The 14,532-nt window shown below is 37.5% G+C and overlaps 1 protein-coding gene across 1 annotated transcript in view; it reads right to left on the minus strand.

The window, feature by feature from the left end:
• The window catches only part of DNAH14 (dynein axonemal heavy chain 14), a 528,962-nt gene that overhangs the window by 172,672 nt on the left and 341,758 nt on the right, over positions 1-14,532 (minus strand). Inside the window, exons 45-46 of the mRNA XM_073011492.1 lie at positions 5,096-5,254; positions 3,960-4,092 (exon numbers count right to left, since the gene is read on the minus strand). Coding sequence (XP_072867593.1) covers positions 3,960-4,092; positions 5,096-5,254 — 292 coding nt within the window. The remainder of the gene's footprint in view (positions 1-3,959; positions 4,093-5,095; positions 5,255-14,532) is intronic.

The raw sequence follows: 14,532 nt of genomic DNA on the forward strand, positions 1-14,532 counted from the left end.
TCAATAAACATAATCCAGCATATAAACAGAACCAAAGAGAAGAACCACATCATTATCTCAATAGATGCAGAAAAGGCTTTTGACAAAATTCAACAGCCCTTCATGCTAAAAACGCTCAATAAATTCGGTATTGATGGAACGTACCTCAAAATAATAAGAGCTATTTATGACAAACCCACAGCCAATATGATACTGAATGGGCAAAAACTGGAAAAATTCCCTTTGAAAACTGGCACAAGACAGGGATGCCCTCTCTCACCACTCCTATTCAACATAGTGTTGGAAGTTCTGGCTAGGGCAATCAGGCAAGAGAAAGAAATCAAGGGGATTCAGTTAGGAAAAGAAGAAGTCAAATTGTCCCTGTTTGCAGATGACATGATTCTATATTTAGAAAACCCCATTGTCTCAGCCCAAAATCTCCTTAAGCTGATAAGCAACTTCAGCAAAGTCTCAGGATACAAAATTAATGTGCAAAAATCACAAGCATTCTTATACACCAGTAACAGTCAAATAGAGAGCCAAATCAGGAATGAACTTCCATTCACAATTGCTTCAAAGAGAATAAAATACCTAGGAATCCAACTTACAAGGGATGTAAAGGACCTCTTCGAGGAGAACTACAAACCACTGCTCAGTGAAATAAAAGAGGACACAAACAAATGGAAGAACATACCATGCTCATGGATAGGAAGAATCAATATCGTGAAAATGGCCATACTGCCCAAGGTAATTTATAGATTCAATGCCATCCCCATCAAGCTACCAATGAGCTTCTTCACAGAATTGGAAAAAACTGCTTTAAAGTTCATATGGAACCAAAAAAGAGCCCGCATCTCCAAGACAATCCTAAGTCAAAAGAACAAAGCTGGAGGCATCACGCTACCTGACTTCAAACTATACTACAAGGCTACAGTAACCAAAACAGCATGGTACTGGTACCAAAACAGAGATATAGACCAATGGAACAGAACAGAGTCCTCAGAAATAATACCACACATCTACAACCATCTGATCTTTGACAAACCTGAGAGAAACAAGAAATGGGGAAAGGATTCCCTATTTAATAAATGGTGCTGGGAAAATTGGCTAGCCATAAGTAGAAAGCTGAAACTGGATCCTTTCCTTACTCCTCATACGAAAATTAATTCAAGATGGATTAGAGGCTTAAATGTTAGACCTAATACCATAAAAATCCTAGAGGAAAACCTAGGTAGCACCATTCAGGACATAGGCATTGGCAAAGACTTCATGTCTAAAACACCAAAACAACGGCAGCAAAAGCCAAAATTGACAAATGGGATCTCATTAAACTAAAGAGCTTCTGCACAGCAAAACAAACTACCATCACAGTGAAGAGGCAGCCTACAGAATGGGAGAAAATTTTTGCAATCTACTCATCTGACAAAGGGCTAATATCCAGAACCTTCAAAGAACTCAAACAAATTTACAAGAAAAAAACAAACAACCCCATCAAAAAGTGGGCAAAGGATATGAACAGACATTTCTCAAAAGAAGACATTCATACAGCCAACAGACACATGAAAAAATGCTCATCATCACTGGCCATCAGAGAAATGCAAATCAAAACCACAATGAGATACCATCTCACACCAGTTAGAATGGCAATCATTCAAACGTCAGGAAACAACAGGTGCTGGAGAGGATGTGGAGAAATAGGAACACTTTTACACTGTTGGTGGGATTGTAAACTAGTTCAACCATTATGGAAAACAGTATGGCGATTCCTCAAGGATCTAGAACTAGATGTACCATATGACCCAGCCATCCCATTACTGGGTATATACCCAAAGGATTATAAATTATGCTGCTATAAAGACACATGCACACGTATGTTTATTGCAGCACTATTCACAATAGCAAAGACTTGGAATCAACCCAAATGTCCATCAGTGACAGATTGGATTAAGAAAATGTGGCACATATACACCATGGAATACTATGCAGCCATAAAAAAGGATGAGTTTGTGTCCTTTGTGGGGACATGGATGCAGCTGGAAACCATCATTCTTAGCAAACTATCACAAGAACAGAAAACCAAACACCGCATGTTCTCACTCATAGGCGGGAACTGAACAATGAGATCACTTGGACTCGGGAAGGGGAACATCACACACCGGGGCCTATCATGGGGAGGGGGGAGGGGGGAGGGATTGCATTGGGAGTTATACCTGATGTAAATGACGAGTTGATGGGTGCAGCACACCAACATGGCACAAGTATACATATGTAGCAAACCTGCATGTTGTGCACATGTACCCTACAACTTAAAGTTTAATAATAATAAATAAATTAAAAAAAAAAGAGTAAATACAACCAAAAGGTGATAATTTTGTATATTGAAAACTATAAAACATTGAGGAAATAAATTTAACAAAACACAAATAAGTGGAAAGATATCCTGTGTTCATGGATTGAAAGAATTAGTATTGTTAAAATGTCCATACTACCCAAAGTGAGCTACAGATTCAATGTAATCTCTACCAAAATTCCAACATATTTTTCATTTTGCCAGTGGAACCACAAAAGATCCTGAATAGCTAAAGCAATCTTGAGGGAAAAAAATAAAAGAAGCTGTGGCATCACACTACCTGATTTCAAAATATACTACAAAGCTATAGTAATCAAAACAACATGGCATTGGCATAATAACCAACACACTGACCAATGAAACAGGATAGAGGTCCCAGAAATAAACCCATACATTTACAATAAATTGCTTTGGCTATTCTGCAGTCCTGTGTTCATTGCAGGATTATTCACAACAGACAAGATATGGGCTCACCCTGTGTTCAGTGACTGAACGGAATTTTTTTTTTTTTTTGAGATGGAGTCTTGCTCTGTTGCCCAGGCTGGAGTGCAATGGTGCAGTCTTGGCTCACGGCAACCTCCACCTCCTGGGTTCAAGTGATTCTCCTGCCTCAGCCTCCCTAGTAGCTGGGATTACAGGTGCCCGCCACCACGCCCAGTTAATCTTTTGTATTTTTAGTGGAGATGGAGTTTCGCCATGTTGGCCAGGCTGGTCTCAAACTCCTGACCTCAGGTGATCCACCTGCCTTTGCCTCCTAAAGTGCTGGGATTACCGGCGTGAAACACTGTGCCCAGCCTGAATGGATTTTTAAAATGTGGTGTGTATGTGTGTGTGTGTGTATATATATATATAGAATGGAACACTATTCAGTCTTTTCAAAGAAGGAAATCCTGTCATTTAAATGGATTTTTAAAAATGTGGTGCATATATATACATATTCCATTATATATAGAATGAAATACTATTCAGTGTCTAAAAAGAAGGAAATTCTGTCATTTGTAACAACGTGGATGAACCTGAAGGACATTATGCTAGTGAAATAAGCCAGGCACAGAAAGACAAATACTATATAATCTCACTTATATGTGGATTCTAAACAAGTCTAACTCTTAGAAGCAGAGAGTAGACTAGTGGTTGCCAGGGGCTACAGGTGAGGTGGGAAGGAATGGGGAGATGTTGGTCAAAGGGTACAAAATTTCAGTTAGACAGGCGGAATAAGAATTTGACATTTATTGCACAGCATGGTGACCATAGTTAATAATGTGTTGGATATTTCAAAATTCCTAAAAAAATAGATTTGAATTGTTCTCACTAAAAAACCGTAAGTATGTGAGGTAATGGTATGCTAATTACATGATATAATCATTCCTCAATATGTATACACATCAAAACATCACATTGTACCCCCTAAATACATACAATTATCATTTGTCAATGAAAAATAAAAGTTTAAACTGAAAAAATAAAAGATAAATCAGGAAAAAAAGGATTTTCTTCTTATCTCCTCTTTTGAATGATTTCACGTTGTTACATAACAGATTTGCTTTTTTTGTAAAAATAGGCACATTTATATATTAAAGCACGCTTTTTAAAATCAGACAAATCAAATTTAGAAGTTAATATATACAACCTTGATTTTTTAATTTCACTATACAATAGGGTATCTCCTAAAATTGAACCATGTTTTATGTCAAATGCTCCTGGACCCTCTAACTTTTCAAGCATTTGATTAATGGCAGCAGTTTTCCCAACACCAGATTCTCCTAAGGGAAAAAATACATAAGGTTAGACGTATATGCAAGAAAATGATACATGTTAACACATTAAAATGAACCAATAACATTCTCCCTCAATTGAAAATTACATAAAAACTGTGTTTTTGTTCTTGCTTTTTAAAAAAATGTGGTTGAGTGGTTAAATGAGGAAGCTAATATAAAACCTTCTCAAATTGTTTGAATTATTTACATTTCTTACAAAGAATAGACTGAGTTAATTATTATTTTTATCTAATGTTCACACTAATCCTTTTGCACAGAACTACAACATGAAACATAATTCTTTAAAAATTTCTGCCAACACAATTTGAGGAAGAAATTTGATGATAAACTTTTTGTTGAATCAGAGTAGGGACTGTAATGATTTTACAATTCATTAAGTATTAAAGTAAAGATAAGTATTTTCTTAGACAAAATTAGAGGCAAGGTATGTGTTATCTGAGAGTTACATCGCCTGAATTCTTTGAATACGGAACTGGGAAAATGATACTATTGCCTCTGGTGCTATGCAACACAAGTTAGAGAACTAGAGAATTGGAAAAGGTAATTGATGGGTTGGCATACGCATTAAAAGAGAGTAGGAGCTGTATTGAATTACTCTCTTGATAATGGTAAAAGATAGAAAAATCTTAATATTGGATTGGGGAATCCCATTGAGTGAGTACATGTAAGTGTACCAATCAATGTTACCAATAAGAACCTCAGCCCACAGGCTACAGAGGCCAAACATATATTATTAATACAATAGCTGTACTTCTGGAATTTCTCCTGCAGGTAATGAAAAGATGAAAAAGATTTATAATGTCCTATTTTGGAAAATATGTGGAAAAATGGGTGCTCATACACTGCTGGTAAGAATATAAATTAATATAGTAACCAGAACTTTTCAGGGTATATATTTTTCCCACTTACAAAATAAGATAGTTAGACCAAATATCTGTAAACCTTTTTCTAACTCTGAAATTCTCTTTCTATTAAATATTTGTAATACCTGTGAGAAGTACAGGGCAGGAATTCTTTAAAAGAAGGCTCATGAGAAAAGAAAGGCATGTTGTGTCTCTGGTAGCAGTATAATTAATCCATTCTCCACATTCTGTTATCTTCAAGAAGTTTTCGCCAGATCTTTGAAGATTAGTTAGTAATGAAGTACCTAAGTTAAAATTTAAAAAAAAGTTTCAAATGACCTAGAAAGCACTATTCACCTAATCTTTTTTTTTAAATCGTTAGAATTATTTTATTTTCATTAATTGTACATATGAAAAGTACATGGCTGGCTGGATGCGGTGGCTCACGCCTGTAATCCCAACACTTTGGGAGGCGAAGGCTGGCGGATCACGAGGTCAGGAGAAACCCCGGGGGTCAGGTGAAACCCTGTCTCTACTAAAAATACAAAAAATTAGAGGGGCGAGGTGGCGGGCGCCTGTAGTTAGTCCCAGCTACTCGGGAGGCTGAGGCAGGTGAATGGCCTGAGCCCAGGAGGCGGAGCTTGCAGTGAGCCGAGATTGTGCCACTGCACTCCAGCCTGGACGACAGAGTGAGACTCTGTCTGAAAAAAAAAAAAAAAAAAAGAAAGAAAGGAAGAAAGAAAAGTACATGGCTATGCAGAAATAAAATATGTTAAGATTTGTTTCAGGAAAATGTAATCATGTCACAATATAGTCAATCATAAAAATTCATTAGTTCATTACTCTTAAAGGTCTTCTTATTCTGAGAAAACTCCAATGATTATGTCCAGGAGTTCCAAAATATCATATGTATTGAAGAAACAGTCATTTCCACTAAGTTAAAGTCATTCTGCAAGTCACTTTCATCACCACTTTCATCACCACAGAGGACACTAGAGGCAATTTTAGCTGCTCGACAGAAATTCATGGATTTCCACATTATGGCAGTTTTCCAGTGGTGGATGCCCTAACCCTGGAGAGGTCAAAGCAGTGACACAGTCTATGGTGGACTGGATGTATTCACCTAATCTTTCAGGTCCTCAAAACATAATAATTTCTGGAAAAGTCTGCACATTACAAAACAATTTAAACATACACAAATAAGCCAAAATTTTACAAGTGCCTGGGGATCTCTGCTGATCTCAGAAATTATCCCTCACTCATACTCTTTCTGACTTTTTGATGTGGACAGTTATTGCTATCAACTTTCCTCTGAAAATGCGCTAGTTGTGTCCCAGAGATTCTGTCTTTACCTATTTTTTTTTTTTTTTTAATAGCAAATGGGCTCCTTTACTTTGATTTGTAAAGGCCCTTTATATATCAAGGAAATTAGCTCTTGTAATTTGCTTGGTGTTTTATGTAAGTACTCTATTATATTTGACTGAGCTATTCTGTCCTCATTATTTCCTGGCTACTGTTATTCTCTTACTTAATATTTCTGTATGGAATTTGGAATCAGCTTCTTTAGTCCTCACCACACCTATAGTGTGGTATGTTTATTGGAATTATCTTTACTTCATGGATTAATTTAGGAAGAATTAACTCATTTAGGATGATAGCTTTTGTCCAAGAACATGGCATGCTTTTTTATTTCTATGTCTCAGGAATGTTTCCAAGTTTACTTCATACTGATTTTGCATTTTTCTCATTAAACTTAGTTTTCTGTATTTCATCTTTCAAAAAATTTTGTTTTTGCCATTTTATTTTATTTTTTTATGCTTTTAAAATTTTCTTATTTTATTTATTTATTTTCTTACCCAATCCTGCTGCAGTTGAGCCCAAATCCATCCCACAGAAGCAATGCCAATCTTGTAATGTTCACTTCAGGCTGTCTACCTTACTCCAGCAGCCACTGCGGTAACTTCTGGATTACCAACACATGCGCACTAATTCTCTCTGTTTTTGACACTTTAAATAAGATCTTTTCTTTAATTGTTTACTTTGTAACTGGTTGTTGTTTGTATATATGTGGAATCATTATTTTTATGTATTGTTTTGTAATTAGACTAAAACTAAATTCTCTTATTGCTTATAGTAGTTTTAAGTTGATCCTTTGGTTTTCCAGATATTTTATTATAACTTCTGCAAATAATTAAAATTTAACCACTTATTTTCCAAATTTCTATCTCTAATTCCTCTTTTTAATTGCATTGGCTCATATATACAAAACAGCATTGAGTTAAAAATTGGATTTTAATGGTAATGCTTCAAGTATTTCCCCTTAAGTAGACTCTGCTGTTGTTATCAAACTTTTAACTTCTGTTGTATTTTTCATTTCTAGAAGGTCTCCTTGGTTCTTTTTCAAATTGTGTCAGTTTTTAATAGTTTCTCATGCATTTCTGGTATTTTCTATCTTTCTTTTTAATTCTTTAAAAATGGTAAGCGTGGCTGTCTGAGAATATATACCTTTGTTCTAGTCATCCAAGTCTCATTAATTTGTGGCTGCAATCTTGTTTCTGCTAATTATCCTTAAAGGGGCATTACATTTGAAAATATTATTTGTAGGAATAATATAAATTGTAGTATAATAGTTCCACTCTATAGAAAGTATGTTCATTGGCTTCTAACTGGATGCTGGGAGACTACTCAGGGATTCCCTTAATCCCAATTCAAGACTGGAGGTTCCTTAGATGTAGGATAACATATCTGGCCTCAGATTATGGGTACCTGGATATGTAAGGGCTGGTTTAATCCAGTTCACCTTCACATAGAGAGTCTAGCTCTTCATTAACCCATATTAAATTATATGTGTTTGTGTACGTGAGAAAGAGTGGAGGGAAGGAAGCTTTGATTTCTGTCATGTTTAATCCTTGAATAGCAAACCTAATGGCACAATGACTTGATTGATTCAATCAAAATCACATGTAATTCTTTAAATGGATATTGTAGCCTCAATAATTTCTATAAAGGACAATTTTCAGCACTCCTAGTTGTGGATTGAACGTTACTACAAAATTCACATTTAAACTCCTCAAACATTAGTAGAAATCAAAATAAAACACACAAATCTTAATCTGCAAGCAAATGTTTCCTTCCAATAACTACCACCCCATGATAGCAAGAAAGAGAATTCTGTGTCATGGTCTGTCACGTCAGTACTCAATACTGGTATTTATATATCAACATCCTATAAACCCTTAGAGTACAGATTCCAGAAGAGAGAGCCTGAATTTTTTCCCCTTTCAGTTAGTTCCCAGGGCAAACAACTACACCAAAAGATCTTGTCTAAACATAGTTCTGACCACTTTATTCTTTGTTTTCTATACTCAGTAGTCGTTACCACGAGGCCATTTGAAATGATAGGTTTGGGTGGGTAGGCAATACCTCAATTTGCCCTTTGTTGTTGAGTTGGCTACCTAGTAGACAGCATCCAATGTGAGGCTCTGGAGAAAAACTTAGGTCCACAGTCTTCCTTTTGATGTTTGGGGGATAGAAACAGTTAACATTTTTGAAACTATGAGAGCTCAGTATGCCAGACTCTCAGTTTTAGATTGTAGGCTTCAGGTAGAGAGAGTCTCCCTTGCCTGAGCTCTATTATCTTTCATTTTTGCTTAAAAACTAGTTAGCTTTTATCTAAATTCATCCCTCTCTTATTGAAATTCAGTAAAAGTGACAAAAAGTAGCCAATTCACACCAACATTTTGATCTTCCAGCCATTTTCCCTAGAGTTACAGCACATGGTCTGTCTCCCAGATATCACAGCTAACAATGTTGCCAATTTTTTGGCCATGGCATATAAAGGATCACCTGTATTCATCTGCAACACTGTGTCTTCATTGCCCAGCATCTGACTTTTAAGTCAATGTCAGGTATTTCAGGATTTTTTATGTGATTGTGTCATTTCTAGCTACTGAAATGTGTGTGTGTGTGTGTGTGTGTGTATATATATTATACTTTAAGTTCGAGGGTACATGTGCCCAACGTGCAGGTTTGTTAAATATGTATACATGTGCCATGTTGGTGTGCTGCACCCATTAACTCATCACTTACATTAGGTATATCTCCTAATGCTATCCCTTCCCCCTACCCTCTCCCCACAATAGGACCCAGTGTGTGATGCTCCTCTTCTGTATCCAAGTGATCTCATTGTTCAATTCGCACCTATGAGTGAGAACATGCGGTATTTGGTTTTCTGTTCTTGCGATAGTTTCCTGAGAATGATGGTTTCCAGCTGCATCCATGTCCCTACAAAGAACACAAACGCATCCTTTTTTATGGCTGCATAGTATTCCATGGTGTATATGTGCCACATTTTCTTAATCCAGTCTGTCACTGATGGACATTTGGGTTGATTCCAAGTCTTTGCTATTGTGACTAGTGCCGCAATAAACATACGTGTGCATGTGTCTTTATAGCAGCATGACTTACAATCCTTTGGGTATATCCACAGTAATGGGATGGCTGAGTCAAATGGTATTTCTAGTTCAAGATCCTTGAGGAATCGTCACACTGTTTTCCACAATGGTTGACCTAGTTTACAGTTCCACCAACAGTGTAAAAGTGTTCCTATTTCTCCACGTCCTCTCCAGCACCTGTTGTTTCCTGATTTTTTAATGATTGCCATTCTAACTGGTGTTAGATGGTATCTCATTGTGGTTTTGATTTGCATTTCTCTGATGGCCAGTGACGATGAGCATTTTTTCATGTGTCTGTTGGCTGTATGAATGTCTTCTTTTGAGAAATGTCTGTTCATATACTTTGCCCACTTTTTGATGGGGTTGTTTGTTTTTTTCTTGTAAATTTGATTGAGTTCCTTATAGGTTCTGATATTAGCCCTTTGTCAGATGAGTAGATTGCAAAAATTTTCTCCCATTCTGTAGGTTGCCTGTTCACTCTGATGGTAGTTTCTTTTGCTGTGTGGAAGCTCGTTAGTTTAATTAGATCCCATTTGTCAATTTTGGCTTTTGTTGCTGTTGCTTTTGGTGTTTTAGACATGAAGTCCTTGCCCATGCCTATGTCCTGCATGGTATTACCTAGGTTTTCTTCTAGGATTTTTATGGTTTTAGGTCTAACATTTAAGTCTCTGATTCATCTTGAACTAATTTTCGTATAAGGAGTAAGGAAAGGATCCAGTTTCAGCTTTCTACTTATGGATAGCCATTTTCCCAGCACCATTTATTAAATAGGGAATCCTTTCCCCATTTCTTGTTTTTTGTCAGGTTTGTCAAAGATCAGATGGCTGTAGATGTGTGGTATTATTTCTGAGGGCTCTGTTCTGTTCCATTGGTCTGTATCTCTGTTTTGGTACCAGTACCATGCTGTTTTGGTTACTGTAGCCTTGTAGTATAGTTTGAAGTCAGGTAGCGTGATGCCACCAGCTTTGTTCTTTTGGCTTAGGATTGTCTTGGCAATGCAGCCTCTTTTTTGGTTCCATATGAACTTTAAAGCAGTTTTTTCCAATTCTGTGAAGAAAGTCATTGGTAGCTTAATGGGAATGGCATTGAATCTATAAATTACCTTGGGCAGTATGGCCATTTTCACAGTATTGATTCTTCCTATCCATGAGCATGGTATGTTCTTCCATTTGATCGTGTCCTCTTTTATTTCACTGAGCAGTGGTTTGTAGTTCTCCTTGAAGAGGTCCTTTACATCCCTTTTAAGTTGGATTCCTAGGTGTTTTATTCTCTTTGGAGCTATTGTGAATGGCAGTTCATTCATGATTGGCTCTCTGTTTGTCTATTACTGGTGTATAAGAATGCTTGTGATATTCGCACATTGATTTTTGTATCCTGAGACTTTGCTGAAGTTGCTTATCAGCTTAAGGAGATTTTGGGCTGAGACAATGGGGTTTTCTAAATATACAATCTTGTAATCTGTAAACAGGGACAATTTGACTTCTTCTTTTCCTAACTGAATCCCCTTGATTTCTTTCTCTTGCCTGATTGCCCTAGCCAGAACTTCCAACACTATGTTGAATAGGAGTGGTGAGGGCACCCAAGCTTGTGCCAGTTTTCAAAGGGAATGCTTCCAGTTTTTGCCCATTCAGTATGATATTGGCTGTGGGTTTGTCATAAATAGCACTTATTATTTTGAGATATGTTCCATCAATACCGAATTTATTGAGAGTTTTTAGCATGAAGGGCTTTTGAATTTTGTCAAAGGCCTTTTCTGCATCTATTGAGATAATCATGTGGTTTTTGTCTTTGGTTCTGTTTATATGTTGGATTGCATTTATTGATTTGCGTATGTTGAACCAGCCTTGTATCCCAGGGATGAAGCCCACTTGATCATGGTGGATAAGCTTTTTGATGTGCTGCTGGAATCGGTTTGCCAGGATTTTATGGAGAATTTTTGCATTGATGTTCATCACGGATATTGGTCTAAAATTCTCTTTTATGGTTGTATCCTTGTCAGGCTTTGGTATCAGGATGATGTTGGCCTCATAAAATGAGTTAGGGAGGATTCCCTCTTTTTCTCTTGATTGGAATAGTTTCAGAAGGAATGGTACCAACTCCACCTTGTACCTCCGGTAGAATTCGGCTGTGAATCTGTCTGGTCCTGGACTTTTTTTGGTTGGTAGGCTATTAATTATTGCCTCAATTTCAGAGCCTGCTATTGGTCTATTCAGGGATTCAACTTCTTCCTGGTTTAGTCTTGGGAGAGTGTAAGTGTCCAGGAAATTATCCATTTCTTCTAGGTTTTCTAGTTTATTTGGGTAGAGGTGTTTATAGTATTCTCTGATGGTAGTTTGTATTTCTGTGGGGTTGGTGATGATATCCCCTTTATCATTTTTTTTTTGCATCTATTGGATTCATCTCTCTTTTCTTCTTTATTAGTCTTGCCAGCGGTCTATCAATTTTATTGATCTTTTCAAAAAACCAGCTCCTGGATTCATTGATTTTTTGGAGGGTTTTTTGTGTCTCTATCTCCTTCAGTTCTGCTCTGATCTTAGTTATTTCTTGCCTTCTGCTAGCTTTTGAATGTGTTTGCTCTTGCTTCTCTAGTTCTTTTAATTGTGATGTTAGAGTGTCAATTTTAGATCTTCCCAGCTTTCTCTTGTGGACATTTAGTGCTATAAATTTCCCTCTACACACTGCTTTAAATGTGTCCCAGAGATTCTGGTATGTTGTATCTTTGTTCTCATTGGTTTCAAAGAACATCTTTATTTCTGCCTTCATTTCATTATGTACCCAGTAGTCATTCAGGAGCAGGTTGTTCAGTTTTCGTGTAGTTGAGCAGTTTTGATTGAGTTTCTTCGTCCTGAGTTCTAGTTTAATTGCACTGTGGTCTGAGAGACAGTTTGTTCTAATTTCTGTTCTTTTACATTTGCTGAGGAGTGCTTTACTTCCAACTATGTGGTCAATTTTGGAATACGTGTGATGCGGTGCTCAGAAGAATGTATATTCTGTTGATTTGGGGTGGAGAGTTCTAATAGTTCTCTATTAGAACCTAATAGAGATGTCTATTAGGTTCACTTGGTGCAGAGTTGAGTTCAATTCCTGGATGTCCTTGCTAACTTTCTGTCTCACTGATCTGTCTAATGTTGACAGTGGGGTGTTAAAGTCTCCCATTATTATTGTATGGGAGTCTAAGTCTCTTTGTAAGCCTCTAAGGACTTGCTTTATGAATCTGGGTGCTACTGTATTGGGTGCATATATATTTAGGATAGTTAGCTCTTGCTGATGAATTGATCCCGTTACCATTGTGTAATGGCCTTCTTTGTCTCTTTTGATCTTTGATGGTTTAAAGTCTGTTTTATCAGATACTAGGATTGCAACCCCTGCTTTTTTTTGGTTTCTATTTGCTTGGTAGATATTCCTCCATCCCTTTATTTTGAGTCTATGTGTGTCTCTGCATGTGAGATGAGTCTCCTGAATACAGCAGACTAATGGGTCTTAACTCTTTATCCAATTTACCATTCTGTGTCTTTTAATTGGAGCATTTAGTGCATTTACATTTAAGGTTAATATTGTTATGTGTGAACTTGATCCTGTCATTATGATATTAGTTGGTTATTTTGCTCACTAGTTGATGCAGTTTCTTGCTAGCAACAGTGGACTTTACATTTGACATGTTTTTGCAATGGCTGGTACTGGTTGTTCCTTTCCATGTTTAGTGCTTCCTTCAGGATCTCTTGTAGGGCAGGTCTGGTGGTGACAAAATCTCTAAGCATATGCTTGTCTGTAAAGGATTTTATTTCTCCTTCACTTATGAAACTTAGTTTGGCTGGATATGAAATTCTGGGTTAAAATTCTTTTCTTTAAGAATGTTGAATGTTGGCCCCCACTCTCTTCTGGCTTGTAGAGTTTCTGCCGAGAGATCTGCTGTTAGTCTGATGGGCTTCCCTTTGTGGGTAACCCGACCTTTCTCTCTGGCTGCCCTTAACATTTTTTCTTTCATTTCAACTTTGGTGAATCTGACAATTATGTGTCTTGGAGTTGCTCTTCTTGAGGAGTATCTTTGTGGCGTTCTCTGTGTTTCCTGAATTTGGATGTTGGCCTGCCTTACTAGGTTGGAGAAGTTCTCCTGGATAATATCCTGCAGAGTGTTTTCCAACTTGGTTCCATTTTCCCCATCACTTTCAGGCACACCAATCAGACCTAGATTTGGATTTTTTCACATAATCCCATACTTCTTGGAGGCTTTGTTAATTTCTTTTTACTCTTTTTTCTCCACACTTCTCTTCTCACTTCATTTCATTCATTTGATCTTCAACCATTGACACTCTTTCTTCCAGTTGATTGAGTTGGTTACTGAAGCTTGTGCATTTGTCACGTATTTCTCGTGTTATGGTTTTTATCTCTATCAGTTCTTTTGAGGTCTTCTCTGCATTGATTATTCTAGTTATCCATCCATCCATTCTTTTTTCAAGGTTTTTAGTTTCTTTGCGCTGGTTACATAGTTCCTCTTTAGCTCTGAGAAGTTTGATTGATTGAAGCCTTCTCCTCTCAACTCATCAAAGTCATTCTGCGTCCAGTTTTGTTCCGTTGCTGGTGATGAGCTGCATTCCTTTGGAGGGAGAGATGCACTCTGATTTTTTGAATTTCCAGCTTTTCTGCACTGCTTTTTCCCCATCTTTTTGGTTTTATCTGCCTTTGGTTTTTGATGATGGTGACGTTCTGATGGGGTTTTGGTGTGGGTGTCCTTTCTATTTGTTAGTTTTCCTTCTAACAGCCAGGACCCTCAGCTGTAGGTCTGTTGCAGTTTGCTTGAGGTCCACTCCAGACCCTGTTTGCCTGGGTATCAGGAGTGGAGGCTGCAGAATATAGAGTATTGCTGCATGGCGAGTGTTGCTGTCTGATTCTTGCTCTGGAAGCTTCGTCTCAGGGGTGTACCCCACCGTGTGAGGTGTGAGGTGTGAGGTGTGAGGTGTCGGTCTGCACCTAGTGGGGGATGTCTCCCAGTTAGGCTACTCAGGGGTCAGGGACCCAGTTGAGCAGGCAGTCTGTCCATTCTCAGATCTCAACCTCAGTGCTGGGAGATCCACTGCTCTCTTCAAAGCTGTCAGACAGGAGCATTTACCTCTACTGAGGTTTCTGCTGCT

This window comes from Chlorocebus sabaeus, chromosome 25 (assembly GCF_047675955.1).
Source record: "Chlorocebus sabaeus isolate Y175 chromosome 25, mChlSab1.0.hap1, whole genome shotgun sequence".
In the NCBI taxonomy this organism is placed as follows: domain Eukaryota; kingdom Metazoa; phylum Chordata; class Mammalia; order Primates; family Cercopithecidae; genus Chlorocebus; species Chlorocebus sabaeus.